This window comes from Polyodon spathula, chromosome 25, assembly GCF_017654505.1.
Source record: "Polyodon spathula isolate WHYD16114869_AA chromosome 25, ASM1765450v1, whole genome shotgun sequence".
Taxonomy (NCBI): domain Eukaryota; kingdom Metazoa; phylum Chordata; class Actinopteri; order Acipenseriformes; family Polyodontidae; genus Polyodon; species Polyodon spathula.
In genome coordinates, this window is record NC_054558.1 from 18,156,488 (window position 1) to 18,175,867 (window position 19,380).

The 19,380-nt window shown below is 37.4% G+C and overlaps 1 protein-coding gene across 1 annotated transcript; it reads right to left on the reverse strand.

The window, feature by feature from the left end:
- Positions 1-9,007: 9,007 nt before the first annotated feature.
- On the reverse strand, positions 9,008-15,898 carry LOC121299985 (crk-like protein). Its single transcript, XM_041228292.1, has 3 exons — positions 14,804-15,898; positions 13,457-13,916; positions 9,008-11,158 (listed from the first exon to the last, which is right to left on the reverse strand). The coding sequence occupies exons 1-3, from the start codon at positions 15,112-15,114 to the stop codon at positions 11,024-11,026; spliced, it is 906 nt and encodes a 301-aa protein (XP_041084226.1). The 5' UTR covers positions 15,115-15,898; the 3' UTR covers positions 9,008-11,023.
- Between the last annotated feature and the right edge of the window lie 3,482 nt (positions 15,899-19,380).

The following is a 19,380-nucleotide window of genomic DNA, read 5'->3' on the forward strand; positions in this document are numbered from 1 at the left end:
CAATTTGTTGAAAAAAAATTACCAGTTATGTGATATTTTTCACAAAAAAATTTAATTTTTGTTAGGTCTAAGTTGTTGATAGTAAGCCACTCATTTCTCTCTTGTCAGCAAAGCCAAGCAATGTGTTCACATATAACTGACAGGTAATCACAAAGCTTTAGTTTTGTGTCTGCTGGAGGCAGAGTTTAGTGTCTCTGGAATACCTGTGTAATAAATCATGTCATCACAGTTTCTCTTCTCTTGAAAGGGTCTTAAAGGAGCATGAAAGTGGAGGCTGCCTCCTGCTTAATGAAGAGCACAAACCAGTCAATGCTCAGCCCCTCTCCACAGATGTCGGCTGCTAATGACTGGTATAAAACATACCCAATAAGGTTGCTGTCTTCCTTTGGGGACAATGCTACTACTGGACTTTACTTGACCCAATTCATTGTTGCTTGTTTAAAGACATGAGTGTATTTTGTGGGTTTACTTTCCCTGTAATAGTTAGTTTAGTTCGGGCTATTTGAAGTAGCACGTTAATTCCTATTGCTGTGAAGTACTGAATGTGATACACATTAATTAAGCATACATTAAAAAAAAAACCCGAACAGCAACATGAATTCACTACCGCTACAGTAAACAAACTGGGCTGCCAATGGAATCTGCTTTCTGATAGATACAAAGCTAAAACTACGCAAGACTGGAGCAAACAGAAACCACAGACTTAGATGTATATGTAAAAAGGAACTGGTTTAAAATGATATTTTCTTGAATTTTGTATACGTTTCCTGGACTGAAGTGCTCTGGAAGAACTTGTCCTGAGAAGCTCTATATAAATGAAATGTTGTCATTGTTGATAAAACACAGTTCCCATTGCATATAGCAGAGTGTTGGTTCTAGAATGTAAGCTAATCTGAGGGGTGTGGTTATTGTGTGTGTGTGTGTGTGGGGGGGGGGGGGGGGGTCCCCCCTGCCCTCTCCCCCTCTTTAAAACACTCATTTAATTGCAGCCTGTAGAACAGCAGGGGGGTATTGTCCAGGGGACAGCCGGCTGAATGAGGACAATAAAGGGAGGAGAGCCTTCAGAGACAGCCTATCCCCCTCCCCATATCCTGTGTTTGTTCATTAAAAACCCTTTTCACAGACCCCAGGTCCAGACAGGAAAAACAGAGCTCCAAATCGCAACACCTTTCACCTGGGATCAGGTTTGAACAAGCAGCCCTAACACTGTCAGATTTTACTAGAAAGCACGGGACAACTTGCGAAAACTAGCAAAGTTTGAAATATCACCTTATTTCTACAAAAGCAAACTGGACTGATGAAACATTCTGTACCAAAAGTCTAATAAACTACTTTTAAAATACTCCAGATTAAAAATTTGACCCACCGGTCAGAGAGACTTATTGTAACTATAAAAGCTAAATATTGTAAATTACAAAGACGCTGGTACAGACCTTTATCAGTACTGCTCTCATCTGTGAGTCAAGAATTGCTATTTCTCACGTAGCTGTGTACATGTCTAAAAGTGAATTACAAACAGTAAAAACAGTAAAATTGTACTCCTGTGCCTCATTTTCAGTCATGGTGCAGGGATGGAATGAAGACTCCTATTGCACAGCAGTGTCACCTACTCCACATTATAATACAAGCTTGCTTAGCCACAGTCTACTGGCAACAAACTCAAGTGTGTCTTCTCAAATGTATAGTAAAACCAGGAATGGATCAAACTGCTACGCAGTGGGAATCTTATTCCCCTCCCTGATGTAACAGTGTGATTTATCAAAGATTCATTAGTCTATCGTTGTGTCTTTGTTCTCAGTTAAGCATTAACTGTGATCATTTGTATTTATGAAATGGAGGTAAAAGGATGGAAGACTGATCTCTTTCGTTTATAGATCCTCTCGCATGGACATTTTTACAGGTTCCGACCGCCCTTTAAGACACCACTTGTGTTGAGAAGGGCTACACATTTAGGACAACACGAAACATGCTAAGAATGACTCAGTTTACAGATAAGGAGAGTATCAGACTGCTAACAAGAGAGAGAGAGATAAGAGGGGCAATCAGTTCTGTGTTAATCTAAATTGAAGCAATACAGTAAAAGCTGATAGTGACAAAAGACAATTGATCACCTGACCTTAAGAGTAGAACTACAAGACCCAGTACCCTTTTCGCAACCTTCTTATCTTTATTGTTCAACTTTTCCTTTCTAAATCTGGCAACACTGTGGAGCAGCCCTCTCCTGCAGGTATTAGTCTGAACTAAACTGCACTGTTGGAGTTCCCATTGCCCACCCTCTAAAATAAATAATACACAGAAATAATACACTTTACAAACATCAGACTGCAACAGGAAACACATCCCTGTAAAAGGATTGACGGGAACTGTATTTTTATATAGTTGTAAACCACAGCGCCACTTTGCTGAAAGACACTAATTTCTGAGATAGTTAACAATGTCATGGTGCTGGGTTATCTGTACTGTAAGCACCTAAACAAACAAACAAAAGAGAGTTAGCCATTCGGTTTGATCAATAAATCAATCCATTTGCACACTGCCGGCCGCTAAGTGCAGGTGTGCACCATAAACACACATTTTATAGCTGGACATGAGCACAGTTGAGCAGGTTTTAAAAGCTTAATAATCACAGTCGCTTGTTTGATCTTGTGTTCTTCTACTGAAAATGTTATGAGAGAAAGAAATTCATACTGGCTTATACGTATAAATAACCCCAAAATAATAATAATAATTACATTTGAAAATATTGTAAGTAACAAAGACGCCACTACTGTACCCACTACAGAATTCTATTTCGAGGGATTTAAATAATGAGGATTATATTCCCAGAACGAAGCAGATCACCTGTGTGTATTTGTGGATTTGATTAGCATTGCCACAGAACAGCAGGAGCGCCTAACAATGGTTCTAGGTGCATTCCGTTGAGGAACCCTATTGTATATCACTATTCTGATTTTGCAATACCCTACACCATATGTCTATCAGTATACGGAACAATGCAAAACCAGGGGGGGTCCAGTCTTCAGAGAAACTGGCAAACAGTATTCATGCAGGCAAGAAGAATGTCCAAGACTATTCCACAGGTTACTGGGTATGTCAAAAGGCAAACACTGCCAGGTTCACTTGTGTAAGTTCCAAGCCTCTGCAGTATATCTTCTGATCACAACTTCAGAGCTGGAGGTTTACACTGTAGAATACGATGGGCAGTAGTGTTTGCAATGGGGTAAAGCTGCTGTGCCACACTTCAGGGATTCCCAGCCTGATCCCTGCTTGTCCTGCTAATCCTTTGTAAGGACTTTCACTAAATGAGCCTCTGTTTCCTCTGCATTACAACTGTCTGGAATAGAATAGGAGGGCCGTTCTCCCCGCCTTGTTTATTTAGACAGCAGATTCAACTAGAGAGAGTTTCTTTTCAAGTGCAGGACCTCTTTTCCAACTGTGACCATCTCACAGGGGTTCCAATAACTCACAGCTGGCAGACAGACAGACAGACAGACAGACAGACAGACTTGTTGCTTACAAGCCAGCAGGTACATTCAACTGTGAATACTTTATTTTGAAAAAAAAAAAAGGTCAGATAGCAGTAAATTAAGATTGGTTTTAAACATAACCTATAGTAATTGTTTTTATTGTTTCTGAACATTTTCAAATACGCTTTTTAAATGCCTTGTTAAATTCAATTATGCATTATAACGTTCTTAATCTTTCTAATTTTGGATAACAACCACTCCAGCTGCTCGGTCTAGCTTTGCAGTTCTGTGGGTTTCAATGCAGTTGCTAACCTAAGCCACAATACTATGCACTACTGACAGAAATGAAAATTGAAGCTAAATTAAAATAAGCCTGGAGCCTTTGCCAGTGGTTTGAAACCTCTTTCGTTCCAAATACCAGACTACATTATTAAAGGCAATCAATAAGTATGTAAGTGTTAGCTACATGAGTATAGGACTATTCCATTAATAGATCAGTTACACTAGAGAAGTCATCAATATCAGACTATTGGCAAGCCCAAGACTTTTTCTGATGAAACAGTTGTGTACAGGGATAGGCCCACCTCCACAGACACCTGAAGACGGCAATCAAAATAAAAACACTAACTTAAAAATCTTTAATAGAGAAAACAAGAGGGTGGGAGTGCTTGAAACAGGCTGAAAGTAACTGACTGGTCCGATGTTTACATGCTGTGTGCTTAATTGGGTTAAGAAGTAGGTTAGGGGCAGAGATTTGTACAAAAGGGAGTGTGAAATTTCTCGAAGACGATATATATATATATATAGAGAGAGACACACACCCACCCACTCTGCAAGCCGAAACTTTTTAGAGGGGTTTTCAGAAAATGCAAAAGGGTTGAATTAGCCTTAAAGTGAACCAATAATGGGCAGCAAAAAGCCCAGAATCGATGCTCTCGAATAAAGCTGTTCTTGGGCCTGACAGCACTAAGCGAAGGGGTATTCATTTCAGTCATTCCCATGGTGGCCTCTGCTGTCTAAATGAATTGATCATGCTGTTTAACGACAACAATTTAACTGAGAGAGCTGTGTTTGGGAAAAAGCTTTTAACAAGCTGTCAGACACGCAGAACAAAGAGGGTTTGAGTGAATGATGCTGCAATGGTAAAGCAGGAGTTATTCTTTCTCTAGATCAGTTATACAAGGACATTCAGAACCTCCCTTTTGCTGAAAGTAGCATCCCAAGCACAATTCTTTGGTTCTAGAATGTGATGAGCAGATTGGTGGTTTGGTAAACAGACACCAAAGAATCCTACCTAAATAAACAGGTGAACAATAAGGAAACGTGTCCATGGGGGTATTTTTCTATTCAATGTTTTATTATTATTATTATTATTATTATTATGATAAGAAGCCACTGAGATAGACATCTTATTTCCAAGGAGGTCCTATAGACAGAAGAAGCTGCAATTCTAAGACGTAGGGGCCTATATGATTTGGCAAGTTATCAGCTACTTGGGTGCATAACTGCAAGTAGTAGAAGGAACGTTATTACTTATTGTGACAAGTTTCAAAGAGGGGAGGCATTGTCAACAGGGTCAGCTGTCCACTAAGGAAGAGTGAACAGAAGGAAAAGTAAAAAATGAATGTTGTGGGAAACTAGTTAAAATGAATAGTGAGGGGAAGGTGCTGGCTACTACTGTCAACAGTTACCCCCAGATGATCCAGGACAGGTTAAAACCAGTGTGTGCCCTATATTTCCTGGTTAAAGTGAACAAGTCTGGTCAAATTGGGCTGCCGGGATTCACGCCCCTGTGATAAGGGCGAAGGAGGAGTCAGGGGAGCAGGGGTAGCTGCAGATAAAACAGCCCTTCAAAACCTGGAATAAAGAATCAAGAGACTTCATAAAATGAACAGCCAGTGCAACCAAATGGAGAGTATTCGGTGGCGACTGCACAGGGCAGGAAGCAGGAAACACTGCTGTTTTTTTGGACCCTTTGAAAAAGGACCAAGCACCCCCACCCCACCCATTTGGATCTCCTTCTTCAACAGTATCATAACAGATTATAAAGTTTGACCAGATATCTCAGAATGACCTGGGGCCCCTTTTGAAAAACTGCAAAAATTGTTCATGTCTGCAAGCAACTTATTTCTTGCTGGTATAATATAGTATGGTACCGTTAAAATGGGCTTCCACAATTAATAGTCCTATAGAGTGGAGTTGGATGAATCTATACTATCACAGAATATATTTCTTCAGGTCCCAAACTGTAGAAGACAAATGTCTGAACCTCTGCATCCTCTATGAATAATTCACAGAAACCAGCCATATTTATTTAAATATAATCGTAACATACACAGGAAACTGTGAATATAAATACAACAGATAAAATCCAACATCAATATTGTAACAAACAAAATGCTAAATCAATGCATCCTAAGAGCCTGTCTGAAAGTACTGGGGAGACTATTGAAATTGAAAAGCTTCGCTTGAAACATGTGTATTATGGTAAGCGCTCTGCCGTCTCCTCTTTGAAGTGTTAACGGTATCTGGCGCTGTAACCTACAGTCCTACAAATGGCTTCTGTATATAAGAGGCTAAAACTATCCTCTTTGAACTTACTAGTCAGAGCGGGTCTTCCCCCCTTTCTCAATGACACGCCGTCAGATACCAATGTTATTTATAACAAGGCACCTCCATTCGCGCAACCGGACCGTGCACACCGAGAAAGTGGAGAAAGGAGGTACGCAAGAAAAAACTTTTGTGAAAAACAGCGTTACTAAATATAAACCATTTCAGCTGCATGTGGACTGACAAGTTTTTCGATTGCATAGCTGAAGTCACACTACACACGTGTTTCTTTTTTTAAAAACACTTTCTAAAAGCGTTGTTATTATTTTCATTCATTTGTTTTAGGCAAAGCTGACTATTACATGAACTAATAAAGTGAGATAATAATAATAATAATAATAATAATAATAATAATAATAATAATAATAATAATAATAAACTTCAATCTTAATATCTGCGTACTGCATTTAGAATTTTTTGTATGTTTGTTGGGACGTGCAAAAAAACGAAAAAGAAGGTTACCTGTTGCAAACGTTTGTAAACAAAGCAGGCAGTAGTGACGCTTACGGGCTTTGGCTCTGGGAAAGAAAATCATACGTAACAGCACGCTATTAAAACCCGAGGTTATAGTAACTCATACCAAAACAAACTTAAAAAACACATACCACATATGTGGATTTACATGTTACTTAGCGGCTACTTGCAGTGTGGGAGTCGAGAGCCCTCCTGTGGACAATAGCTAAATCTACAGCGGACTTTACAAACGGGAACAGTTCACCTGGAGCTTACCGCACCCTGCATAGTTTTGGACCACTCCCCCCCCCGTATTTTTTAAGTCCAGTCCTGTCATAAAATAATTACACTGTAAATTGCAACAGCACAATAAAAAAAAATGAACATTTATATTACAGTTCCACTTTCGAGAAACAATCCAAGATAATGTTATTACTTTTTAAAAAAATATTTCATAGTAATATGTATTATTTCATATCACGACATATTCCTATATAGTAGTGTTACATCTGAAAAAGTTGCGCAAAACAAACCAAATTAGTAAACAGTACTGTGCAGTACTGAGAGTCTTAAAAAAATAAATGGACTCTCGGTTTCCACAAGGAATTCGTAATATATATTGACAGTGTTGTGTTAGGTCTTCATAATGTGTTATATTCCAACCATCGGGTTCCTACACGTTCGAAACCATAGCCTACCAGTGTTGAAAACCACAAAGCGATCAAGTGAATAAACAGTATAGCAGTATAGTAACCCTTACCTGAGGGGTCCAGTCTGTTGATAAAAACATCTTGACATGCACGTTTACTGTAACCTTCCGTATATACCTACAGATGTGTTATTCTTGTGGTCTGTATAGTATCCTTGTACAGCAGCAACACATATTGAATTGTACTCTATTTGCAATGAACTCTGCCTTGGTTTTAGTCACGATGGGTAAGACTGTGCTCAGTTGGCAGGTGCTTCCACCCCAGTGATCATGGAACAAGATTATTTTGATCTGGTTCCATTACAAAAACCCTTACAAAGCTTGTAAACATTTTCTACATCCAATTACTGACCATATCATTTACCTGAAGCCTCAATTTGTAGTTTTAATCCAATGTTATGGTTAGTAGAAAGTGTGGCTCAAGAAAACATCACCTGGTTCATTGCTTGTGAGGATATTTTGTTATAATAGGGCCATTTACCAAGTCTCATTACACTTTCCAAGTCGTACTATAAACACTTATCCTTGGTTCCCAAAAGTTTTCACTTCCCTTTAAATTGGGCTGGATCCCATTATAGGATCTCATTAAAAGCCACTAATTGCTTGCCCATCAAGGGCAGCATTATAATGAAGGTGAAATTAAAACAAAAATAGTACCAAATTGGAATGCATATAACACAGTACCCTTCAAACTTTCTTTTGTGACTAACACACTTCCAGCAAAACATTTACCAAAAACGTGTTTATCTTAAACCAAGTGTAAGTGAAACTTCAGTACATTTCAGAGGTTTTCTGATGGATTGCAATTGCCATTTCTCCTTATCACTTCCATCTTTGAAGGCAGTATTACTTTTCAGGTGAAAAGAATATCCAAGTTCTAATAGATGTAGGGCTTGAACTTTGTGTTTTTATTTTCCAAATCTCTGCCTCCCTTTAAATGTCAGTTAGTAGTTGTCTCTGCATCCTAATAGAGAAAAGTTATAATTATAAACTGGGTTTAAGATTATTTTTTCTTCTCTGCTACTAATGAAGGAGATTTTAAATGATGGATTTACAATCAGTGCACACTCCGTACTGGGTATTTTACACTGAGAAGAAAAAGTCAGGACAGCTTAAATAAGTGAAAATAACAAGCACAACGATAAACTAGGCAACCGCAAGAATCACATGCAATTAGAATTAGCAAGGAGCAGTTATCATTTGTCACATCTGTTTGAATAAAAAAAAAATTAAACTAAACAGAACCCAGCTCAATCAAGATATGAAAGGAATTAACAGCTTTTTCTGAATTTAATTACAGAATCAGCTCAAAATAAGCTTAAAGGGACATCATGTGATCAAAAATAAAACCCCAAACGTCAAGCCCAAAATACATGCTACTGCAATTGAAACCATCGGTGCAAGTACATGGTCATCTGGGCTTAGAAAAGTTTTCAAAGTAGTTTAAATGGAGGGCAAAGTAGTAATGTAACAAGGTATTAATCCCTTTCAACACTGTGACTACAGAAATACCAGAAGCTTATACTTGGACTGATACCCTGCTCCGGTTAAGGCTTTGAAACTACTGAAATACATTCACATGCACTTGCTGACTCTTTCCTCGACCTGTATAAAAGATCTGCAGTGTAAGAGTTTACTTGCACAGACAGCTTCTAGTCAAATACTTTACCACTGAACATACACCAATTCTCAGGAATTCAATAAACCTTCAATTTTACTAATTGAAAAATCAGTGTTGCAAAAAGAAAGCTACAATAGTAGGAACAAATGACGGATCTTGATGTCAAGTTTATTTACATAACATTGGTGTTAACCATGTGAAGTACTGTTACAACTGTTAATGGTAAGAAAATAAAAGGCACTAATTTGTTTAAAAGAGACATGGATATTCTGTATGCACCCTAAATTATGATTATTGGTACTGTAATACTGTTAATCTGACAAACAAAAATAATACAATTTAGACATATGCCCCCTCCAAAGTCATTTTTGAAAGCAAACGCTTTATATCGGATCATGACATTTACAGTCCAGATGCAATATTTAAATACTAGTAGTTATTGTTCAATCACAGGGTTAGAACATATGTTGTATTAGCATTACACAGGAAGAAACATGTGCATTCCAGAGCGACACAAAGCAGCGTTTGCCTTTCCCTTAACACAAAAAAATCTAATTTAAATAAGGTTAGGATATCATGCAGAGGCGCCAGACAGGCACTTTCCCTTTTAATTCTTACTCAAGTTTGCGTTATGAATTTATTTCAGTACAAGTAAAAGCGCATGACGAGCGCAGATGTCATTACAAACTTTTACACTTTGACAACCTAATTTAACATTGGTTTCCTCTTAAAAAAAAAAAAAAAAAAACACATGGCTAGGGATAATCCACCAGACAGCCGCATGAACGATGTGGTTTCTTTGCAGACAGCCTCTAATGCAGTACTCTAGCAGCCTATAACAAAGCAAGGAAGAGAACATCCAGCAGCACAAGGCATTAAAGGGGAAACACTTCAGCAAACATTTTTTTGGGCAAGGGGGTTAAAACAGGTGATTAATCAATGACAAAAATGAGCAGCTGTGCTTTTTCAATAAACAGTTTCTGAAAAATACAACAGGGTTGTGTAAACTGGTCTGTGGTAAATGGTGCAGGAGAATGGAGCCTTCTTTGTTGTTTTCTAGGTACACCAATAAACTCTTGATCATGTAACATTGTTAAAGGAGTAGTGATTAACTCACTCTGGACAGAAAGCCCTAAACTACTGACCATGTCTGGAATTAAAGAGCTCAGGTAAAAATAGGTTATGGAGGTTTCTTCAAAAGGGACAGTCTTTACCATCAAACACATTACAGATAAAGAAAAACAAATACTGTAGGAGCCTGCAGAGCGTTTCCCTTTTAAAGCTTATCACAAACGCAGTGCTTATAAAAGTACATCCTCCATGATTGTGTTTCATAACCGTCCGATTTCAACCAAAATATCTTTTCGGCTGTTGCTACAATTTAATCAGGAAGTTTATGGCACAAAACGTTAACATTTTTACACCTTTCCTAGACCCTAATTTACATGCAAGCCCCTCTGTTTCTCTCTTCTGAGATTAACACAAGCTTCATTAAGGGAGGCAAACTTTTTGTTATCTCTCGGGTGACCTTGATAATGGTTGTCTTTGCTGCTCAAGAATGACTGCCTTGCTTCAAATAGGTATGGCTTACCTTATCCAGCCTGTGCCAAAGACACCATTTTACAGTTGGCCACACTGACTTTGCATTATTCTACAAGAACAGCGGCTGCCTTATTCTTACGTTTAAGGTACAAAAGAGAATGACAGACCTTTATAGCACAGTAATTCATTTCGCTGTCCAACTTTTTCACCTGTGATTACATTTCTTTCTCTTCCTTAAAAACGTCATTGTCACAAAGCTGAAAAAACACATTTGACTTCAGTCAGCCGCTCAAAAAAAACCTACAACTGTAGTCACTTAGTGAAGACACACATCAAACACCACGACTCAGGAGTTTTGTAGCCAACAGTTAAAAAAAAAAATATTAAACTCATAAAACATTCAAACTACTTGTTAAACCTGATTTTAATTATTGAAAGGGGTTAATGGCAGTTTATAGGCAGCGTTCTGAATTGTCAGACGTATCCCATCTACTGCATCAGATTAAACGTTGAAGACTTCTCGTTTGACTGAGAAGCTCATAGAAGCAATGCACCAAACAATGTTGATAACAGGACGGGCGAATGGAGGCAGCAGTGAAGATGTGAAGGAAAAAAAAAAACTCATTCGCTTTCTTCTGGGTTCTGGGGGTCAATTATTTTAACATGAGTGAAGGGGAACAGACCTCTTCGGCCATTCACCTCACCCTCCCACTGGCCACTAATGTTCATCCTTGTCACCTTTACAATGTCTCCGACCTGTATGGGAATAAAGAAAAAAAAAAGTTATCAAACTTAAAGCACAGCTTTAGGTTTTATGAATGTAGAATTTGAAAGTGTAAGCTATACAAATAAGTAAAATAGAGAAAAATGGGCATCACGTTATTAAAAGGCCAAGTATCAAGTCAAATCTGGCAACAAATATTTACAGCTTGATGTTTAAAATGACTCCAGACCACAGCAGCTCTGGAATTGAAGCCCCTTGATATAGTTCTCCCCTAGAAACTACCCCAACGAAATATATATATATATATATACACACACACACACACACACACACACATATATATATATATATATATATATATGAATTCAAGATTTTAAAAAAATTATATTGCAGCAACATAAAACATTTGATTTTAGGGTATTGTTTTCAGAGGTTACTAATCTATGGCAGCATTCCAAAGTCAATGTCACCGATGTTGGTGATTAAAAACTGATCTTTTGTGGCATAATTTAATATGAATTGATACATTTAATATCAAGTACTGATTATAATTGTACATTAGGATAAAGAAATAGAACCATAACTCAGTAGTGATTTTACATATACACACACGGTTAAAGATTATGACTAGGATATAAATCAAAACGCAACAGAAATAATTTCAAATTAGGCTTCAGATTGGAACTCATGCATTTGATGGTTCTTCTGACACCTTTGTGTAAAGCCCACACAACCTGTGTAATCCAGACACCGCCTCCAGTATGAGCACACCCTGATGAAACAGCCTGAAAACATGTCACCAAGATCATGAAGAATGCTTTCAGTTTCCAGTTCAAGCAGGAATTCACTGCCCCGAGCAACACTAGTTAGAGATGCATTCCACAGCTACTCAATGATCTACTTGCCACACCTTTTAGTAATCTGAAGTCTTAGCACACGTGGAAACCTATTGAGAGAACTTTCCCAGGTATCACTTCCCAATGTGTGAACAAAGTGCCAAATATAAAGACTTACAGCTACTACTACTCTCACTGTTAAAATGTATGCAGGTCAGAAAAGAAGCACTACCCAATTTCCACTTTGTCAATTTTGCAAATAATCTAATCGTGGAGCACTACAACATAATCTAAATACACCTTTTCAAGGGCTTGTCTAAACATTCCCCTTTATTGAGGAATAAGCATAATAGTCTACTTTCTAGTTCAATCTACCTTACCTATAAAAGTTATACAAGAGCTAGAAGTTTAGAATTGAACTGAAAAATAAGCATGTCAAATAGAGATGTTAGCATTATACAGCAGCAAGTGTTTTAATAGCCTTTCCATAAACACAACTGCTGTACAGGTGTAGTCTTTTACATGTGTGGCATCAATGTAGAAAACAAAGTATTAAAATGTTTAATATTTTTATTCTTAAAGTTTAAACATTTATGCTTGTTGTTAAACAACACTTGCTTGTTGTGCAGAGCTGTAGTTCTGATTGCTTTCGAAACGTCTGGTATCTGTTTAGAATTCAAAATGCAACCTCTAATATGCCAGATTCAGACACTAACATCAGAGGCCTGTTGACTACTGCAGAGTCAGCAGTGCTTAGCATTTGTGGGTTTTGTCTTTGGTCAACATGTATTGCTTTGATGTGGACTGCAGCAAGAATTCATTTAGCTCAGCCCTACCTCGCACAGCATTTTCAAATAATTTCCCGTGCTCTGCACTAAGTTTAGCAGCTAATGGTTAGGCTTCAATATTTATAATCCTGACTAAAATGTCATATTTTGAATCCTTTTACCACCTATGTGTCTTTTTCAATTTGTCAGGACCGGCAGTAATCCGGTTCAAAACAGGAAATAGAACTCATTAACAACTGATAGAATTAAATGCAGGTATTACTCATATGAAGACAGGGAAGAAAGGAGCCTGAATTTATTATATGTCCTAAAATAAAAAGCTATTTTTAGATGAAGCTAAATGAAGCTCATTTATCTCCCAGGCAGAATCCTTGTGTTTATGTCCTAAATACTATGAACCACATACGTCACAGACATTTTGAACCTAATTATTCTACTTCTAAAGTGCCATTTCATTTTCATTAAATGTAACCCAATTTGCACTTCCCTCCAAGGAAATGAACACCAATGAGCCAGCAAAAAAAGCAAAGGAAAAAACATTGTTCATTTGTATTTTTCTTCTTCAACTTGCAAGATATATAAAAAAATAAACAAAAAAAAACCCTTGATTAGACTCCCTACACAGGGAGAACAGACATTCCTAAAGAATGATTTACAGTACAATGTGTGTGGCATAAGTGTTCAACCTGTGTAACAAATCTCTTACCTCTAGTGCCAGGGCTGTCTTGTCGTACGCACACGGCACTCGTTTCTGGATCGCTTTGGCCAGGACAGGTCCGTTCTGTGTGGAGGGCAGAGGGTTGATGACAGCCCCTGGGGTGGTAGGGGGGAGAGGGGAGGGTGGCTGTGGCTGGGCGTAGGCATGTGCAGGCTCAGGGATGCCGTAACTGTTTGAATTTCTGTTGCCGTGGAACTGATGCGGCGATGGTCGAACAAGCTTTTCCACGTATGGCACAGGGATCATGCCGACTCTGCCCTCCTTGGTGCGGGCGCTCCACCACTGATCCTCGGGCTTGTCTAAGATTATCAGGATCTCGCCTTTCTTGAAGGGAAGATCCTCTGCATCGTTCCCAGTGAAATCATACAGTGTCCGAACATACTCCAGGTTTTCTTCTGCTGGTCCCAGAACAGGTGCAGGACTGGATCCTATGGCTGGATTTGGGTACCTATTAAGTTTGTAAGGTAGAACATAACAGTTATAATAAAAACCATGCAGAACAGCTTCCGCTAAAATAATTAAACAAGGCCATTGTACTGTCTTCACAATTAATTGTTCTCCTAGTATAAAAAAAGAATGCAATACTTGTGTGGCAAAAGGAACTAGAGTCTTCACATTTCCTCAAATCTGATGAGCAACAACTTAGAGAAGACAGGTCAAAGTTATATGACGTTTGCAAAGGAATTTATTTTCTACAGTTGACTTTGTAATCATGGATTTCTTAGGAGCATACTTCCATGTGCTTCTACAATACACTATTTGTTTAATTTCAGATTTTACATTCTGTTAACCCATAATATTTATTATCCGATTAACGTATACAACAACTTTGATTTTATATAGCCCGATTGTTGTTTCCTAATACAGTACCACTAAAGTTTAGAAAATTAAACAACTTTCAACCCGACCCCCCCCCCCCCCCCCAAAAAAGATGGCATACTGCATTTGATAGCTAGATCTTGGCCCAACCGTTAATATGTAGATGTAAGTAGAATACTACAATATATTTACAAGATTTTTGGCTTTTGCAGGTAAGTCTTTAATATTTTAAAATATATTAACAGGGCTGACAAATAAACCATTTGCAGTAACCAAATGTGTTCTGGTCGCCCGTACTAAATGAGGCCTGTCAAACAAATAACGGAAGTTTTCATTTAAAAAAAGCATTTAGAGGAAGTAGCACCACCGAGTATTGAGTTACAGACATGAAGGTTTAGACACAAACACTCCCACAAATCAGTTTTAACTACAACAAACACCTTACGGTATGGCAATCAGAATCCACCTCTACAGCTCAATGAACAAACGTTAAAAATAGTGTTACTGAATGTTTACCTCGTTGCTGGCTCTATAAGTGTTGTTGTGTCCAAATAATGTATTTTGTAGAATTCCAAAAGCGCTGGTAGATGTTCAAACTCCTGATCTCCTATTTTAAACCTTTTGTTTGGTAACGAGTTGATGATATAGTGAGACACTTTCGAGTTTTCCGACACCGACAGCACATAGTCACCGGGGCATGTAGATGAATCCCGGACCAGGAACATGCCGTGTCTCTGTCCCTGTAACCGGTTCTGAGCTTCTTGTCGGGAAACGGGTCCGAAATACCAGCTGGACCGATCCGAGGAATCGAACCGTGCTGATGACATGATTGTTGATTTTTTGGAAGACACACACACTAGATCAATCTAAACCGCTACTTAAAAAGAAGCACATACGCTTAAAGGATCCAGGGTGAACTGCACTCCAACAATCTTTACAATTTAAAAGCAAAATGGGGTGCAAATGTAACAGATTACTACCAGGAAATTAAAATAGATTTCTGTAGCTAAACGTTTCTAGAGAAACGTCTATGCACCAATATCTATTTAAATCATCCTAAAGCTCAGTTTCCACTTTCTATAAACACCAATTAAAAGAATACATACGAATACTCGAATACATACAAAGAATATTGCAATTAGTTTAACTTTTCCGTATTTTTTGTTATCAGTTACCAGCACACAACACATCTAACGGATTTGTCTTTTTACTGAAATAAATCACCCCTCATTGTGTTAAATATCAGGCATGCCCACAACCTGCATATAAAAAGATTCGTATACTTATGTTTGCAGTGCGGAATATAGAGCCCCTGATTTCGTGAAAGCGGTTTATAAAAGGCTTTTTGTCCAGTACTAGACTTTGCTGTGAAAATGGCGGCCTTCGATCCGAACAAGTCTCCGGTTTGAAATGAATTCTGCAGCGATCCTCTGCTTCACTCTCCTCGCCGCATTAACACAGCTTTACGCCGCCGGGTCCTGGGTTATAATTTTAAAAGCTGGATAATTCTAGATAGGTTTTTAATGCTTTTTTTTTTCTTCCCCCTGTTGATATCAGTTCTCTCTTTGAAAATGCTTAGAAATGGCGGATAAGCGGGCGTGTCTGCGCTTTCCCACTCGCCCCACACCACGTTGATGACGCCTCAAGGCGTAAACTCAATGATATTCACAACAGACGTCATCGTGGCTGCCTCAACAATTGTGATAGGATCCACTGTTCTCTCAGGACCATGAAGTTGGAGCCTGCATGGCTGTCAGTTTCACAAACTTCTCCGTTCTACAGTCTATTGTTGCTTTTTTTTTTTAAAATAAACAGTAGTTCATTCGTATACAATATTCACCTTTTAAATTTGTAGTACAGGTCATTGAAATACATTAACATACTTGACAAAAATCACTGTCTAGTATACATTTATAATAAAAATTATAATAATATATATTTTTATGTTTTAATGATATTAATTAGCAATATTTACAAACAATAAATTAGAACAGTTTGCCACTGATAAGCTAAAATAAACAATATTAAGAATAAAATATGAATACATTGATTAAACTAATAACTTTTAAAATAGTAAAAAATCTATGAGATATATATATATATATATTATATATATATATATATATATATATATATATATATATATATATGTGTGTGTGTGTGTGTGTGTGTGTGTGTGTGATCTAAATATACATACATGACCCTGAATTCCCCATGTCTAGTCTACATAGATTATATTTTAAATACATAAGAGGTTAGCTATGTATTAGTACAGTCGTACTAGTCAGAGTCAGAATATTCGAGTAATCGAATTCCCTAAATAAAATTACTACTCGACTACTCGTTCATTTCTAAAACAAATGGAAAATGCGCTAACTGCACCCGAAAAAAACCTTGGCACGGTATTTTTAAGAGAGGAGGAAGTTAAAAGCGCCACTGATAATAGACATGGAGGCGGACGCGCTTCATTACCTAGCTCTGCTATTGGCTAAGGGACTTCATGAGCAGTTAAAATGGCATCTTAAATACATTTTATTTAAGTATTTCTTACATATAGTTTAAATCTTTTTTTTTTTTTTTTTTTACTTCGAATACATTAGCGCCTTACATTGTTTCTTTGCTGTTACTGTTGATGTATTTATCTATGCGTCCCAATGTCACACAGGGTGTTTGCTGCTTATACGTTCTAAGGACCTGTTACTGAGTAATTAGAGGTCGAGTACGCGAAATCTTTATTCTTGGTATACTCGAATATCTTATTATTCGAAATCCCCACCCCTAGAATACAGCAAAAGCATATTTATCATACAATCATACAAGTAGAAAAAAAACAGCTACAATATTTATGTGGCTTCAAAGAACCAGCTATAGCTGAGTATATCTAGTTTTTCTCTGCATATTCAATACAGTTCATTCTAAGAATCTCATATTACAAATTACTCTCTGTTAGCACGCCTGTTCACATTACTTGCAAATCCCCACCCCACCTAAATTGGAGCCCAACCCTTGTACTAGAAATTACCATGCTAGTCATTTATAATAGGACTCATTACAATGTTCCATCAGCCTGTCAGAAAAAGATCTGATTTATACAGCATGTGTCATTCACGGGGGTTTCCCCGAGTAATACCCTTGACGTCAAAATTGCTGTTCAACATTACCTGAAACTGGCTGCAGTCAAGTAAGCCACAAGAAATAGTAAGACTTCCTTGTAACTGTTTTTTTTTTTTTTTTAAAAAAAAGCACACACATACATCATGCATGTGTAAACTCAGTGCTTGACTGTTATCTGTATTAGTGTTATTACAATTATGTAACCACAGTGTTGAATTATATTGATTTGACAGTGCAAGTGGGTGCTGTGTTCACACGCACCAGCAAAAATAATGAGAAAGAATGGGAAGCTGTCTCTTTAAACATAAGTAACGTGGTTACATACGGATTGTCTCTGAACATAGCTTGTAATACATTCTAATGGTGATTTTATGATCATTTTGAGATATGCTGCTCCAGTTTTGAGTGGTATTTTCTTTCCCCTGAGCTGGCTGACTTTCGACTCAATCAAAGTAAAATGCCACATAGCATTGCAGTGGATGTGAATTTAACTGACAGTCATCTGAATATGCATACACATGTAAGTACTGCCTATAGGTGCACATGAAAACAATGTACAGTATATTTCAGTTAGAGGAAAAGCCTAAAAGAGGACCAAACTTGAGGTACAGTACAGCATATCCTAATTGAATCAGGGAGAGCGATGCTGAGGTTCTACAAATCAGGCCGAGTATGGTGTTTCAGTACAGCAAGCCTATGTGATCAACAGCTGTGATGAATTCAAAAGGAGCATAAAAACCCGAATTTCACACTGTAGCTGTAAGATAGAGGCTTGAGATACCAAAGCGGAAAAGCTGCTGGACTCCTGCCTGGTGTTCAAAAGGACACAGTGAGAGTGTGAGTGAATCCTAATTGATTTGCACCCGCCCGTGCTGAACCAGTAAAGCCTGCCTGTTTCCCCACATGAACACAGCTATGGCCAAAAGTTTTGCATTGTTCTATATAATTAGCAAGTTTTTTCTATGTTACCTTAATATTTAAGGACACACTGCTTTGTAGTTTTCCATAAACGATAACCAATAAAAAAAAAGCCACATTTCGACATGAAATACTGTACCACTATTATGGCTTCCAGTAGACTTTTGCAATATAATTTTCTAGTTTCTTGATTACATGATCTTAAATGAAAGATCTATATTATGTTCACATAGTAAATGATGTCTCCATCTTAAAATTCTAGGTGATGCAAAATGTTTGGCCATACTGGCACAGACTAGCAGTGCAACTAATTTCTCGAAAGCAAAGTAGAAGACACTCCTCTTGCCTTTGAACATTATATAAATAACCAGAGCTCATTAATTGATGAACAGCTGATGGAGAAGAGCTAGCAAAAGCATACACTACATGGAAATGTATTTTACCTTAATAATGCATAATTTGAATAAGATGGTAAAACCTATCAGGAGTACCCTATAAAAATTTCTAAAGATTTATTTAAGTTTGTTTGCTTTAAATTTTATTTTGCATATTATTTTATCCTGTCTTGTATTTATTTATTTTTGTACTATTCTGTAATCATTGTGTGTGCATGTTTAAATCAGCTGATAAATAATAAAAAAAAGATTAGACATTAGCTTCATACTTTATACAGTGTGACTGCAGTCTTTCAAGACCAGTAATCTGCATCTATCTCTGAATACAACTAGTAGTTCTTTTCTTTATGCGATCTGTGATGTGCAAGTCTCCTTTTCTGTTTATACAATAAAGTACCCCTTTGGAGTAATTGCAACTTGCAAACACATCTGGTAGCTTTCTGTTAGATTAATTGTATTAAAAAGACATACAGCTTAGGCCAAAAGTTTTGCATCACCCTATGGAATTAACTAATTTTCCTTCATAAAGTCGAATCAAATCTGCTGAATAATGTTACGTTAACATATTAAAATTACATATTTGTAGTTTTTCATATACTTAAGGAAAAAGTGACAATTGAAAAAAGTGACATTTTGAAATCTAACAAGAAGTACTGACTATTACTA